This window comes from Austrofundulus limnaeus, unplaced genomic scaffold (assembly GCF_001266775.1).
Source record: "Austrofundulus limnaeus strain Quisiro unplaced genomic scaffold, Austrofundulus_limnaeus-1.0 Scaffold9, whole genome shotgun sequence".
Taxonomy (NCBI): domain Eukaryota; kingdom Metazoa; phylum Chordata; class Actinopteri; order Cyprinodontiformes; family Rivulidae; genus Austrofundulus; species Austrofundulus limnaeus.
Genome location: NW_013952411.1, coordinates 2,183,193 through 2,199,188, shown reverse-complemented (window position 1 = coordinate 2,199,188; position 15,996 = coordinate 2,183,193). Strand labels below are relative to the sequence as shown.

Below are 15,996 nucleotides of genomic sequence, written 5' to 3'. Positions count from 1 at the left end.
CAACAAGCATGGTATCCCTGCTGGTAATATTGTCAAGGTAGAGGAGAGGATAAACAGTTACATTCTCAGCCGTCCTGATCACCCCCTGCAGCCTCTTCTTGTCAGCAGTGGTAGAGCCAGCGTACCACAAAGTGATGATGTTTGCGAGCACATGCTCGTGGTGGAGGGAAAGGTTATCATCAGCTTAAGCTTAATTCACACTCCCTTCGAACTGCCAAGTTGGCACGAATTGTCGTAGTTTCATGACGAAAATCATGTCACTGGTGTTCTCAGYGTCGACTCGACTGCCCCTTTTGGCTCAACCCACCGGCAGAACTTTTTACTCACCTCCCACTATGACGGTAATGTGTGATTAGTTTGAAGTTCCCGGGCGTTTGAGCTGAAAGCGCTCAGACACTGCATTTTAATTCAAAAACTCATTGAAAAAATCGCTTCCAAAGCCAACTGTTACCAGGAAGCAGACTTTAAAGATAGTCAAACTGTGAAAAACTCGTGAATTGAGATAAAACAGATGTTGTGCACAGAAGAATCTGAAACACATGGCTTAACCGGTTATTTCTGTTTTAGAGTGCGTGGGTTAAGAACCTGCTGTTCCAGAAACAAACCACGGCTGTTAGCTTCACAGTGGCAGTAACTTTTTTACCAAGGCAGACGACGATGTCCCTGTGCACTCGCTTCGGATGTTATCATCCATTAAATGGACGTTATTAGCTGTTATCTGTCCCATACAATGGCTTCAGACTGTCCCGACTCTGCCGCCAAGTAGGTTCTCCGTCCCATAGAATGGCTTCAGACTGTCATCTGGTTAGTATGAGGCATAAAGCCACTAAGGTTTTTTATGCAATCTGGTTAATATGGGGCATAAAACCACTAAGGTTTTTTTATGCAGTCTGGTTAGCATAAGGCATAAAGCCACTAAGGTTCATTTTAGAGAAAATGACCTGGGCTACGATAAAGTAGACCGGACTCCGGCGGTAGCAGATTGTTGCATTCCAACATTTATGGCATTGGTAAGCCACTCGGGGGCACTGTCGGGATAGTCTGAAGCCATTCTATGGGACTAATAAACTGCTAGACTGCACAGTCGGGACAGTCTGAAGCCATTCTATGGGATTGAAAACCGCTAATAATGTCCATTTAATGTACTGATAACATCCGAAACGGCTGTGTCACTTCTGATTCTGAATCAGAACAAGATGAAGCAGACAAATCAACAATAGCGACCGCAATACTTTGGAAACATTATGTTTTCAGTTGAAGTTAGCTGAAGACGAGGAAAATGAAGAATGCTTTGACTCATGGCGAGAAGCTGGATCGTAACAGTTCAGAAGCTGGACATCACTACTACAACATTTGAAGCTAACAGGCTAAAAAGTATTTATTTTGGAGATGACAACATCCACAGAAAGATCAGGGTGAAAAGAAAACATGCCATGATGGGAGGTGTTGTATGGTATGGGGACAACTCTTCTGAAACTGTTTTCTCTCTAATCCTGTTTGCAGATTGCCAACACTCAAATGGCCATATCGGGTTTTTTTGTTTGTTTGTTTGTTTGTTTGTTTTTGTGATAGCCATGTGTTTAACATCACTGAATAACTCAGAACCCACACCCACACAGATTCTGTAAATAACTCAAAATGACCCCGGAGGAGACTTGTTTCTTGTGTTTGCCTTGGCCAGTCACATATTTTGGGTTGAAATTTCTGTAAATGATCACTGTTGTTTTCATAATCAAACTCAAACCTAATATTACTCTTTTTCAAAGGCTATAGATGATGATGGGCAGTCCAGCTCCTCGGAGGGCAGTACAGTGGATTTTACAGAAGATAGAGGAAAATCTGACATTGACTTTGAAATTGAAGTAAAGAAGGAACCTAAGGACTGTTTTACTGCAGGTAAAAACTACCTCAATGCGATTTGCAATATTACATTGTATTCTGCATATGGGTAACATATTTTCATCTCTTCTCAGGCTGTGTGAAAAAGTTTAAGTGTTGTCAGGTTGATGTGAAAGTGGGCTTTTGGAAGCTGTGGTGGACATTCAGAAAAACTTGCTTTTGCATAGTGGAGCACAACTGGTTTGAGAGCTTCATCATCTTTATGATTTTGCTTAGCAGTGGAGCRCTTGTAAGTTTCAAAAAGTTATCTTGCATTTAAATTTGGACTGCTTTAAGATTAGTTTCTTTATCATTTTGACATTACTGAAAAGTATAATTGCAAATTTGATTTAAGGACTCACAACGTTTTCCCTCTAGGCATTTGAAGACATCTACATCGAGCAAAGGAAAATCGTTAAAGTGGTATTGGAATATGCTGACAAAATATTCACCTTCATCTTTGTTCTGGAGATGCTGCTGAAGTGGGTGGCATATGGATTTGCCAAGTATTTTACAAATTATTGGTGCTGGTTGGACTTCTTCATTGTTGATGTAGGTTTAAACACATCAGTTTAAACTGAAACATACAGTACCTACTTTATTTGTCAAACCCAGTTTTCAAAGGTGTTGAGGTATATGCAAATAATGCAAACACAATTCACATGAAAAAGCAATTAAACAGTTCTGCATTATGTCTTAACAACATGGACTCTAACACAAAATCAACTATGAAATTAGTATGGCTGTGTATTGGCAAGAGTTTGGTGATATGATACATCTCATGACACAAGGGTCGCGATATGATATATTGTGATACCGTAAGCAAGACAATAGAAAGCAATGTATTGCCATTTTTGGCCCAAAATTTTAAATATTAAAACTCAATATATGTATTTTATATGTTTAATATTTCTTATTACATTCATGTTTTCAATTGTTAGACCAAATGTACCATTAAATAAGTTGAAACTATATTTGTGGCAGCTTTAAGACACTAACAATGGCCTTTTGCTAAAGTTTAGTAAATGGATTAAAAGAAGTTGTTACAGTCTGCATTGCTGTCATGAAGCCCCTTAAGGGGGTAGAGTGAGTACGCCAGTCATTTTAATGTCCTCTCTGTTTCATATGGTCATTGGATTTGTTCACTTTAGTACCGTACCTCGTGGACCCCTTCAGCTCTATGCACTAAACGAATGCCTACCTGCCTGCCGAATCACAACAGCTCTGATTTTAGGCTGCGGTCAGAGAAAGGGCATCCCGCACAAGCCACTTTCATTTTGGCTTTGAACATCCCGGCTATTACAAGAGAGTTGGCAATCCTACCTCAGATTCAGACACCGGTACTCAGTACAAACATTTACCGACAATGTGAAAGTTTAAGCTATAGCATTATACTCTCAGGCTCCTCAGGAGTGAAAGAGCCAAATGGCTGGCTGTCTGCTGCCAACTAGCAGCCTGAGGCTAAAATACAACACAAGAATGAACCACTGGCATGAAAGTCTACATTTTGAGCCTTAATTAAATATTAATACAGTACTTTAGAGAATCAATTCAGTATTGGTGAATGAAATATTGCAATATTCCAGTGTACTGATATTTTCTTACAACCCAGATATCAGTCCTCCTACGAGTCAGGTTAATTGAGAATAGTCGTTATTTTTTACATATTTTTTAGGCAAATAACTTGTGCTCAAATGATATGCTAATGTGATAAAATGCTACATTAGTTAAAGCTCTACTTTTTTGCATAACTTTATCTGAATGTTTGCCTGTTTTTTATTAACCAAATATTGTCCATGTTACTATGCAAATGTAGGTATTCTAAGACTGACTGACTTTGTTGCAAAAGTTACACATAGTAGCATATATGTTGTTCAACTGGTCAAATAAGCTAAGCAAATGATGCTATGCTAAAATATGTAGATTTAAAAGCCCTTTCACACTATGAAGTCATAGACAACTTATGCCAACTTGTGAAAATTTTAGACATCTACATTGAAGATGGAATTTAAAATCAACTGGAAGCTTCTTTTAGGCTTGTACATACTGTAATTCTTTTAAAAAATGATCAAATTTACAACTTTTATTAGCAATTTAGACATAAAAAATGTTTCATAAGTTGKCATAAGTTGTCTAATGTGACAGGACCTTAACATTAGTTTATATAACATTAAATAACGCCAGCGTAACACTTGAGCAAAGAGTTGTTTTATTTGCCTAAAAAATTACTATGAAACATGAGCCAGTTTGGCTAGCAATTAGCCTGACTTGTAGGTCAACTTGTTCTTTTCTACATTATCCCATTCTTTATGGCTGATATCACAGATATAAAGGTTAACTCTTTTACATAACTATTTGAAAGACCATCACTTCAAAAATAGCCAAACTATCTCTTTAAAGATTAATAGTGTTCCCTGTATGCACAACATGTTTATTTTTGTCTGTCCTTCAGGTTTCACTGATCAGTCTTGTGGCCAATGCTTTGGACTATTCCGAATTAGGTGCAATCAAATCTCTAAGAACCCTACGAGCTCTGAGGCCCCTAAGAGCCCTGTCGAGATTTGAAGGCATGAGGGTAAGAGTAACAAAGCATCCCAGTGAATTGTTTACCTTCAGTATATTGAATTGTGTACACAGGGGACACACAGTTTGGTGATAATCAACGTTAAACACTTTGGCACAAATATGGACCTGTTGCAAAATTAACAAATTACCAGGTGTCATTTTATATTAGAAGAAAGACAAAGAAAAACATTATTAGTAGACATTGTTATATATGCCAACATGTAGAAAAGATTCACAAGCAGCTGAGTGAGGAAATGAGGTCAGTTGGTCATCTTGCAGTTTAAGCAGCAAAACAAAGGCATATGTCAGGAAACCTAAGCCAAATTTATCTATAGGATTAATCAAAAAAGAACATCTTATCTTGAYAGACTGTCAGCCTCACAGACAGCAATTAAGTCATTACAGTTTTGCTTATTACACGCTATTGTACACTGATTTATTCAATTTTGTTTGCTCCTTTTTTCCCTTGTAATGGCATGGTATTTTACCTTAGATCCAAATTGTCTTGTGTGCCATAGAACCGTAACATGGCCAAACACATCTATAAAGTCATGTCGTTCATGTGTGTGTTTATTTACAGGTAGTTGTTAATGCCCTTATGGGAGCCATTCCTTCCATCTTCAATGTGCTGCTGGTTTGTCTCATCTTCTGGCTCATCTTCAGCATCATGGGTGTCAACTTATTTGCTGGAAAGTTCCACAGTTGTGTCAACACAACTACAAATACGGCTTTTTTACCAGCGCAGGTGAAAAATATGACTGATTGTCTCATGTTAAAGAACAATCCCGATAACACGGCAAGCTGGAAAAATCTCAAAGTCAACTATGACAATGTTGCCATGGGCTACCTTGCCCTTCTGCAAGTGGTAAGTTATTTAACCACGTGAAAGTGTCAAAATGAATGTAATTTCGACATCTTTGATTTCTCATTTGCTGCATTAATTCCTAAACAGGCTACATTTAAAGGTTGGATGGAAATCATGTACGCCGCTGTGGACTCACCAGAAAGGGTATTAAATTTTATTTTGATTACCTGAACAYGACTAAAACTTGTATATTTAGCATATTTGCAAGATAGGTGCAGTCATTGTGGCAAGACGGAGGGGTTGGGTACAATGACTAACAATGGAGTGAGATAAAATGCAGTTCATGGATCAACAGATCTGGACTGTATAAAAATATGTAATGAATTTACACCCTCTTATAACAAAAGTTATAAGGAAATGTATTTATCACGAGTTCTCTTATTTTCAGGAAAAAATCTTCTTTATGCAAAATTGAATGACAAACACAAAAAGTGAACGTGACTCAGTGAATTTTGACTTGATCCATTAATAAATGCGAACATTTATTTACACAATCAAACAAAATCATGAATGTACACTTATTTGTGAGCTTAATTTCCTATAAAAAGTTAGAACAACAAACTTTTAGTCTTAGATATTAATAAACCATTTGTTTGCGGCACTTTTTCTTAAGTTTTGGCAGGGCATAAGGTTTATGGTAACAAAAGGCGGAAGAAGAGGATTATTTAGTTTTTAACTTTATCCTTAAAGAATGTGGATTTTTGACCAGAAAAGGCAAACATCTCTCAACAAATTCAGTCAGACACTTGGTACGCTCAGTAACGGGCAGCCATTACCTTGACCGAGGACAGAGGAGTCATCCACCACGGTTCAAGTCGAAGGGAAGGTCGTCCAGTTGGTGAAGGACTCTCAGAACCTCACCTAGTCGGACACTTCCAGGCCCACTCTTTTAGCGTCTCCTGCTCTGCTTTCAATCAAAGATCAGATACAAGGGTCTTCTCTGTTTTCGTCTCAAAAAACAAAAATACTTCCGCCACAGAAGTTTCAAAACAAAAGTTGCTCTGTGTGGCTTTGATAAGCTTAAGATAATGGACRAGACCGAGTGTTGGTCTGGTCCATGCTGAGAGGTCTCCCTTTGACTCAATGGGCCAAACCTTGAGCCAAGCGCTTGTTCTCCTCACTGGAGAGAAACAGCTGCTTCCTTGTCGAAGCACAAGAAAAAAAATTCTACTGTTAGTCTTAGACCAAAGATGTTAGTTAAAAGATAGAAGTGTTACTGAGGCACTACCAGGGGCTGTTTGTCTTAAACAAAAAAAAAATGCTGTCGTCTGTCTCTGTACAGCCTGTCCCCTGGCAAGAACACTTAAAGACACTTAAAGGATGATTTACTGAAAATCTAAAAATGAATTATTTCATTTAAGAACATACATCATGATGATTCAGACAAAAAAAGTTTCATAACAAAGCTTAACCATAATGCTGAGTTTAGCTAAGTACGGTAAATTATCTCAACAGAAAAATCTATAATCAAAATTTCAAGCAATGATTTGCATTAAAACAAGAGAACATTGAAAATCCATAAAATTATGAAAAGAAAGAAGATGATTCTGTTTATTACCTGATTAAGAAGAAGAAAACAACTCTTTAATGTTTAATAAGACACATTATGACATAAATTCAGTTTTCAAAGGAACAGAGTTTTGTCTCTCTGAAGGAGGTCTTCTGAGACCAAGGTCAAAGACAAGTGGAACTGTTTATTCCACTCGAGGTGACCACTACACGTAGTAGAGACATATCTACATATATCAAGTTGTGCAGATTGTCTGTAAATTGCACATATTTTCCCCCATTTTGCATGTACTGTATATACAGTAGATGTTTTTAAAAAATCTCATAGATTTTTCTCTAAAACTCAGCTTCAGATTTATTTTGTATCTCAGAAGCTGTCCACCCCCTTCTCTCATTGTACTCTACATGTTACACCCCAGGTCAAAGACAACCTGAGTAAATACTAAATGTTTTGAAATTTTGATTTCATTTATTAAGGTAAACATACAATGCAAACCAACCCCCATTTTTAAATCGTGAATTAACTGTGATTAGTCACAATATTTGGAAAGCTGAGGTACATTTCTCTAAGCCAGGCCTGATTGTTGCCAGTCTTGTAGAATCAAAAAGTCACTTTAATGGACACATTATTTACTAATGGAGAAAACATGTTTTGTATTTGTTTTGTTTTTGTTTTATTTGTGTGTGTCATTTATAGCGAGACGAACAACCAGAATATGAGAGAAACTTTTGGATGTATATATATTTTGTTGTTTTCATCATATTTGGATCCTTTTTTACCCTCAATCTCTTCATTGGTGTCATTATAGACAATTTCAATCAGCAAAAGAAAAAGATAAGTATCACTTTTTAACACAGTTTATATATATTTTTTTCTTTTTTTGTGGTCTAATGTTGCTCTCTTCCTCTCTTTACTTTGGAGGTCAAGACATTTTCATGACTGAAGAGCAGAAGAAATACTACAATGCAATGAAAAAGTTGGGGTCAAAGAAACCACAAAAACCTGTCCCTAGGCCGGCAGTATGGAACTTTAATTATGAATGCTTCAAATTTATGTTGATAAAAATATTTTTTACATTGTCTAAATGAGTTTTTTGTGTCTGTTTTTAGAACAAGATACAAGGATACGTCTTTGACTTGGTCACAAAGCAAGCATTTGATATTGTGATCATGGTTCTAATCTGGCTTAATATGGTAACCATGATGGTGGAAACAGAAGATGACGACAGTGTAAAAGATAAAATTCTCGAGAACATCAACATAGCGTTTATTATTGTCTTCAGTGGAGAATGTCTGTTAAAGATGATCGCACTTCGACACTACTTTTTCATGAACGGCTGGAATATATTTGATTTCATAGTAGTCATTCTTTCAATTGTCGGTATGTGTGGCCTCTTTTGCCCAAACAAATTACTTGTTTTGGAGTATTCCTGTTTTATTGTTAGTAATTCATACATCTTTTCTCTYTCTCTCTTTTTTTCTGTAGGCACATTTCTCTCAGATTTGATAAAGAAGTATTTTGTCTCACCAACCCTGTTCAGAGTCATTCGGCTGGCTCGAATTGGCCGAGTCCTCCGCCTTATTAAAAGTGCCAAAGGAATCCGCACACTCTTGTTTGCCTTGATGATGTCACTTCCTGCCTTGTTCAACATTGGTCTCTTGCTCTTCTTGGTGATGTTTATCTACGCCATCTTTGCCATGTCAAATTTTGCTTATGTCAAGAAAGAAAAGGGCATTGATGACCTTTTCAATTTTGAGACTTTTGGAAACAGCATGCTCTGTTTGTTTCAAATTACCACGTCGGGGGGCTGGAATGAGCTTTTAGCCCCCATGCTGAACACAGGTGATGATTGTAATAATGCCATGGAGCATCCAGGGAGCAATGCTAAAGGAAATTGTGGAAAACCTTCAGTGGGAATTGCCTTCTTTGTGAGCTACATCATTATCTGCTTTCTTATTGTGGTGAACATGTATATTGCAGTCATTCTGGAGAACTTTGGCGTGGCAACAGAGGAGAGTGCTGACCCATTAAGTGAAGATGACTTTGAAATGTTCTATGAGGTCTGGGAAAGATTTGATCCTAGTGCAACACAGTTTGTCAAGTACAACTTGGTTTCAGAATTAGCCAGTACTCTTAGCCCCCCGCTACGCATCCCCAAGCCTAACAGAAAGATACTCATGTCCATGGATTTACCTGTTGTGAGTGGTGACCGTGTTCACTGCTTAGATATCCTATTTGCTTTCACGAAGCGTGTTTTGGGTGAAAGTGCAGAGATGGACAACCTGAGAGGACAAATGGAGGAGCGCTTCATGGCCTCAAATCCTTCCAAACTGTCCTATGAACCCATTACTTCCACCCTCCGCCGCAAACAGGAAGATCTATCAGCTGTTGTGATTCAGAGAGCATACAGACATTATGCCGTTAAGAGTAAGTTCTCTGACATCTTGAATGTTGACACTAAAACCGATGAAGAGGTCACCAACAGAGACAACCATTTGACGGAAAAACCTAAAAAGAAATCGAGTTCTGATAAAACTGAACCGGCACACTCGACAGCCTCTTCGTCGTCGTGGGGCATTCACGGTGTGACGACAAACGGCAAAAACAAATATGAAAAAGACCAAAGAGAAAAGGAGGTTGGGAGCAAAGATGTCAAAGAACAAGACACAAAGAAGAACACTGAAGATGCAGAAAAGACTTTGCAAGAATGAAAATGAAGTGTTTACATTTTTACACGAACAATTTTAAATGATTCCAGGAAAATAAATCTTCATAGCTGTTTGCAACATTATATAAAGTATTATGAATAGTTAAATCCTGTGATAAGAGTTTCAGTTGAAAAGTTATGGACAGCTAATATCTTACTTGTTGTAGATAATATTTTGAATGACTTCAGTTTGGAGAAATAGAATTGATTTATTGATGCACAAACAACAGTTCACGTTTTGTTTTGTTTTGTTTTGTTTTGTTTTTGTATTTGTGGATAAAATTATCACTGGTATTGCCCTAGGCTGCTCCAAAAGAGTTGCAGATAGCCACTGCATCTACTATTTACGCTTGCAAATACCCGTGTAAAATTAACCATAATGGAAATATTTATAAAATAGCATTTGCATGAACTGTGAAGATGTTTTGAATGTTAAAGTTGTTATAAGATGGCAGAAATCCACTTTGGTTTTGACCCCAGCGAGACCATCTGTTATTTCACCAGTCCAGTCAGAAAAAACTCTGTTTCTCCAAAGTTAGGGTGTTCAAAACGCAATTTACAACAAGTAAAATTTAAGTTATTCATTTCCACAGATTCCTTTTTCAGATGATCTGAACTCTAATTCTTTATAGTGATCTCTAATGCTTTTGTACTGAATGTCTACTGCAGCTATTTCTACTACCTGTGTCTTGAAGTGTTCATGTATATATCTCTACATTTCAGTTCCCAACCAATTTTTGTTTTCAAGCAGAAAAAGTGTTTTATCCTAAGATTTAGATATTTATTTTTATTTTTTGTTTTTATATAAAAATTACACATATATAGAGTTCATTTTACTTTTAGGTTTATTCCTTTGTGTTTAAAGGGAACATATCATGCAAAATCCTCTTTTTATAGCTGTTAAATTAATTTTGTTGTGTACTTGGAGTTCAGAAAAGTTGAATTTAGTCTTTCCCAGTGCTACAAAGATTTCTTTATATTCTGTTTGGGTCATATATTTCAGCTGATTAATTTTTCTATGTTTTATATGATGTTATTTGAACTATTACGTCAAATTATCAGCAGCAGAACTACAAATAAGGTCTGGACTTGACATCTACAATTTGGTCTTCTTCATTTTCCTCTGGCTCTGGGTCAGACTCTGGCTTCATCATGTAAGGCTGGATGGAAAAGCTTTCTGTTGTTGACATCGTTTTAATTGAATTGTAAATAAAACATTTCCGCTCTGCTAGAAAATGCTAAACCCCACTCTCAAGCCGGCGTGGACCGGTCTGGAAGCGCCTTAAAGGAACAGCATCAAAACCAGCTGCTTTGTGACACACATCAGAAAAGTGGTGAAAGAGGGGCTGGTAAAGTTAGAATAAGGAGGAATTCAGACCAAATCATTGTAGTTCCACTTTATAAAGACCGTAACTGAATGATTTAAATATGAAAAATGAAGGATTTAAAAGCATGATGTGTCCACTTTAAACTTTTTTTTTACTGAATGCACTGCTTTAATAAAAGTCTTAGGGACTGATAGTGCTTAAAATGTTTGATAAAGCCATACAGCATGTAGATCTGCATGGCTGTTTCCATGGCTGTGCATGCCAAAGACTGCTATTTTCACCATGCATTATCCCAAGCCTTTATAATTTATGATACAAACTGCTGTACTGGTTTTATTTATTTATTCATTTTTACATAAAAAAAAACTGTTGTGTCAAATGTGCTGATTGTGTGCTAATTGCTGTGAATGCATGAACCCTTGTGCAAAACACTTTACACTTTTTTTTTCACTGAAAATGTTCCCATACTGTATGTCATTAAACCTATTGTGTCTTCGAATCAGCACAAATAGGTACAGACTGGCTTTGTGTTCAATCTGCTACCACTGCACATGAAAAGAAAGTATCATCACACTTATCTCTTATRTGACTTTTGAGATTGTAAGATGAGTGTGAGTTGTGTGAATGGTGTGGTATTTATGTAACTGTTTGTATTATAATGTATTTTATAATTTCTTTATATTCAACATGCCATGTGGAAATTCGGGATGCTAAAGTCGTGGCACACATGTTCATTGTAATGTAATGTGTGAATGCTTTGTTTAAAGTTAAATCTTTAAAGATTTTTACATCTAGGGATTTGAAGGGTAAATGGTTTGTATTTGGAATTTGCTTTAATTTTTTTTTACCTAAAAACAAACCCTGACAGTTTTCTGCAGTAGTCTTTGATGTTGCCAGGTAGGACATTTTATGTTTTTAACCTAATTTGTTGCCTTTTCCAAGTCCATACAGTTTCCCCTGTTTCTATGATTTTTGTCTTAAATGCACATGTTTCATATTGATCATATCATTTTAACATTTTTAGAAAATTCATTAATTCTCTCAAATATAATACATCCTGTTCTACTGTATACGATTAATGACATGGATGTATTACTGATCGTACCGCTCTGTTAGATTACTGACAGGGTTGGTGACGTGTGTGAGCTTAGTGGATTGTGTTTTGCTGTTTACCTCTCAGTCTTTATTATAATTAATATTAAAGATGGATACAAGACGACTCAGGATACACTGTGTTATGAGTGATCTCAAGGAAAGCGCATCACACATCTTATGTGTCCTTGTGCTTTTTCCTGCCTCTGTTTACATTTTATATTGTTGCTGTCTGCAGCAGCTACATCACAGTTACCATTTCATTGATGAAAACTACATTTTGCATGTAATTTAAATGKTCAATACCTATGCTACTTGTTATGCACACCAAAATAATGTTTTTACTACATAAAACTCTTTGTTTATATGCATATTATTTGTGGTGTACAAATAAACTGCACGTAAGATGTTGCTGTAACTCATTTTACTAAAAAAGGGAAATTATTTAAAGATACCATGTGTCAAATAAGCCTACTTTTTTGTAAAAAAAAAAAAAAGTGTAACCATGTCTACTTTCTGTTGAGTTGAATGCAAGACTAATAATCTGTAAAAATAAGAGCTTTGTTTAAATAAACTTTTCAGTTACTCACCTCAGTTTTATTTGGCATCTCCTCATGAAACTTCTTGCTTAGTGTGCTTTTTTAGATCCTTCTAAACATTTTGGAATGAGTTCCTCTCTGCTTTTTGTTATCCACAATTTTAAGGGTTTAGTCCCAAAACATTGTTTTACAAGAACTGATAAAGGATGAAGACACACTATAGTTCTATAKGCCACAAATAATAATTTAGCTGCCTTTTTTTAAACTTTTGTTTCTTTTGTTAAACTGCTATGTGTTGTATGGTTGAGACTTAATATGCACTGGTTTATTGGTGGTTGTATAATTTGGAAGAATCCTGAAATCTTCAAGAACATCTAAATCAAAGAAGGAAAATTGTGTGGCTTTTCAAGTCACCAGAGACCATAACGTCTAAAGACTGTGTAGATCACAAACGTATTTTGTTAAAGTTAGCAAACTATTTGGTTTTGTTCTCAAACATTGCAAAGGTAGGTTTCAATGGGGKTTTTTTTTGTTTATTTATTTATTTATTTTTGTTTTTTTGCAAACTGAAGGGAGGTATTGTACATTTTATCTGAAATTGTGTATTCCTCAAATTTAAATATTGAGTCAGAAACATAAAAAGTAGTTGTAAGTCAGACTAGGATGTTTTGCGTTTTGAGGTTGTGATCTATGATAGCTTAACTCTCTAATGACTTAATGCTGCATTTCAGATCTAAAATCCTTTATTTAATGTCTAATGTTAAGTATTCAAGATTGATTTTCTTGTTGAATGAAACTAAGTAGCTTTCAGTTTAAATATGACTAAGTGAAGTTCTTTGATTGACAGATAATTCAGAAGCAATCATCATTAACTTTTACTGTTGTGATATTTTTAAAAAAAATGTTTCAATGCTTTCAGCAACCAAACATCATTATTGGCATATCAGAACCTGTAAACTGTCAAAGTTATCAGTGTCCATTTCATGCGCAACAATTAAAGCGCACTCCAACTGTAAATGGTTCAACTTGCAGCACATTATTGTCTTGAATTTCCTGGAATATGGAAAGCACTTAAACTTGCGTGACTTTCATCCAACTTGTTTTTTTAATTATACGGGCTGTAAATATTTCTTTGAAACAAGTGAATCTTTTCTCATTCAAACATGGAGACGTTTACCAGCAAATGTTTTCATTTTGAAGAACGCTGTTTCATCCAGCATCTGTGGATGAGGTTAGAATCTGGTTTCTGAGTGCTGAGCCGGAACCTATTAGCATCTTAAGTGGAAGAAGCGTTGTATTAATTATTAAAAGCAGTCCAAATATTTGTGACTGTCCATCAAAGGCTTTGTCAGCTGTGGTTGCTGAACTTTGTGGGCAGTAAACAACAAGAAACGGATGGCAGAGTGCTCATTATTCCAGCAAATTTGCCCAATAAAGATGATGTGATGATCACTTTGTGCTGCACACACACAGTCTTGCTTTCCTGAGTTGAGCAATCGTGCCAACATCTGAGCTGCCTCTGTCTGTCTGAACGTTTGCCAGGATGCACTCAACACTGTGAGGATTTTATTTATTTATTTATTTATTTATTTATTTATTTATTTATTTATTTATTTAGGTCTAGCATTTTTCTTTTCTTAATGTTATAATACTGAATCGTACAAGAAATCCACCGCTCTATGTTCATGCGATGTGGCAAACAGCTCTCCAGTGGCAACAAGTGAGGGTTACTGATTGCCTGTTTTAATGGTCATTAAATCAAGAATGATTCTGCAGATTCTCCCTGCAGGTTGCCTGGCAACATGACAGAAAACTCTTTTGGTAAACTACATTAGGGTTGAAGGTCGGATGTTGGTCTGCCGTCCCCATCCCCGGAGTCTTGCATGCTGGGCAGTAGTCTACCATGTGGACATGTTTGTGTTAAAGGATGCCTATTTGGTTTGAATCTGGCCACTGGTATGCAAGGAAAGCATAGTAAAAAAAAAAACCTTTTCAAAGAGAAATTTGAGAATGCTACCAATAACAGCTCTGTAATTGTATTTTCTGCAGATAGATGGACAGAAAATCCCATTATATTAGACAGCAGGGAGTTCTGCTCTCTACCTTTTCAGTGCGCTAATAGATGGACACACATGCTGACAGACACACAGTTCTTTATCTCAGTTTCCTTTCACAGGCACGTGCACATTCAAACACCTACCATGCATCAAATTGCTGAAGATGTCTGCAACAGCAGAAAAAAATTGTCCTCCATCACTTTTTTGTTTTGTTTTCGTTATCATTTAGTAATTGAAAATTGCTTGTTTACATCAATATTCAAAGTTTTAAAAGGAATTAGATTTCAAGTAACTTTTTCTTCAAGACACAAGGAAAGTTGAAATAAAAGTGTTCATTAGCAAATGAGCTGCTTGTATAATTGGACATGCTGCTTTGATCAATAATGGTCTGCACAAACCACAATGGATACAACCATTAGATTAAAACGCGAAATATCCCAGGGGATCCGTATTACATCGTCCTCCTCTAATAGGTTTTAAGATGCATTCTTTAAAAGTGCAACAACACATGCAATATTTATTGTTATTTGCTAAGTACAACACCTCGGTTGTTGGCCATGTAACTGTGACACACATTATGTGACATAGTAAATTCATTATTGGGAAAAATGATTTGATTTACTTTGTGTCATATGTAGTAAATATGGAAAAGAAAGTCATTAAAGGAAGATTCATCATTTATTCTTGGAAAATATTCTCCATCACTTAAAACTCATGCGGCACATTATTTTCCTATAGTTGTTGAAACTGTAGACATATCTCAGCCTGAATTATTCTTTCAATGACGAGCTCTTCAGAGAATAATGATTATGTGCCAGGATTGGTGCTAAATACTATCTGACATGGAGAGGTATCTGTTACAGTGTGGGCACCACATTGTGGATTTACTGTATTTAACAGTCGGCTCATGGTGTTGTTTGACAGTAGAGCCTCTGATTACTAGCTTGACCAAATAATTTTTCCACTGCGCACTGTAAACATTGTAAAAGTGTGTTAGTGACCAATAAGGTGTGCAAACAAAGGAAATTAGTTTGTATGCATTTTACACAACAAAACTAAAAGAAGGTGCAGTTCTTAGAAATCTTTCTGACTTAATATGTCCAGCCATACAAAAAGAGAGCCACTTTAACCCAACCTTTGAGAGTGTAACCAGTGGGATAGTTCACACAATTTCCATATACTCAAAGCAGGTTATGTTAAGCATTGTCATGCATTATTTTAATGCATCGGGAAGTTGTTAAAAGCAAAGACATTTACTTGTTACTTGAATACAAACCTATGCAACTTGCATTTTTTTGTTTCAACTTCGCTATAATTTAGAGAAAATTGTGCATTTTACTGTATTAGATATGTCTGACAGCTTTTTATCTTTATATTGTTTACCTGAAAGCAAATAAGGAAATTTTACATTTAAAAAAAGCATGATATGAATACAAATATGTTACACTTAAACAT

The 15,996-nt window shown here is 36.1% G+C and overlaps 1 protein-coding gene across 2 annotated transcripts in view; it reads left to right on the top strand.

The window, feature by feature from the left end:
- The window catches only part of scn1laa (sodium channel, voltage-gated, type I-like, alpha), a 30,653-nt gene extending 20,206 nt beyond the window's left edge, over positions 1-10,447 (top strand). For both annotated transcript variants that reach the window (XM_014001492.1, XM_014001491.1), the window contains 10 exons: positions 1,767-1,896; positions 1,974-2,128; positions 2,257-2,430; positions 4,331-4,453; positions 5,024-5,308; positions 5,396-5,452; positions 7,515-7,652; positions 7,733-7,837; positions 7,928-8,198; positions 8,304-10,447. In XM_014001492.1, the coding sequence (XP_013856946.1) occupies positions 1,767-1,896; positions 1,974-2,128; positions 2,257-2,430; positions 4,331-4,453; positions 5,024-5,308; positions 5,396-5,452; positions 7,515-7,652; positions 7,733-7,837; positions 7,928-8,198; positions 8,304-9,529 (2,664 nt within the window). In that variant the 3' untranslated portion in view covers positions 9,530-10,447. The remainder of the gene's footprint in view (positions 1-1,766; positions 1,897-1,973; positions 2,129-2,256; positions 2,431-4,330; positions 4,454-5,023; positions 5,309-5,395; positions 5,453-7,514; positions 7,653-7,732; positions 7,838-7,927; positions 8,199-8,303) is intronic.
- Positions 10,448-15,996: the final 5,549 nt, after the last annotated feature.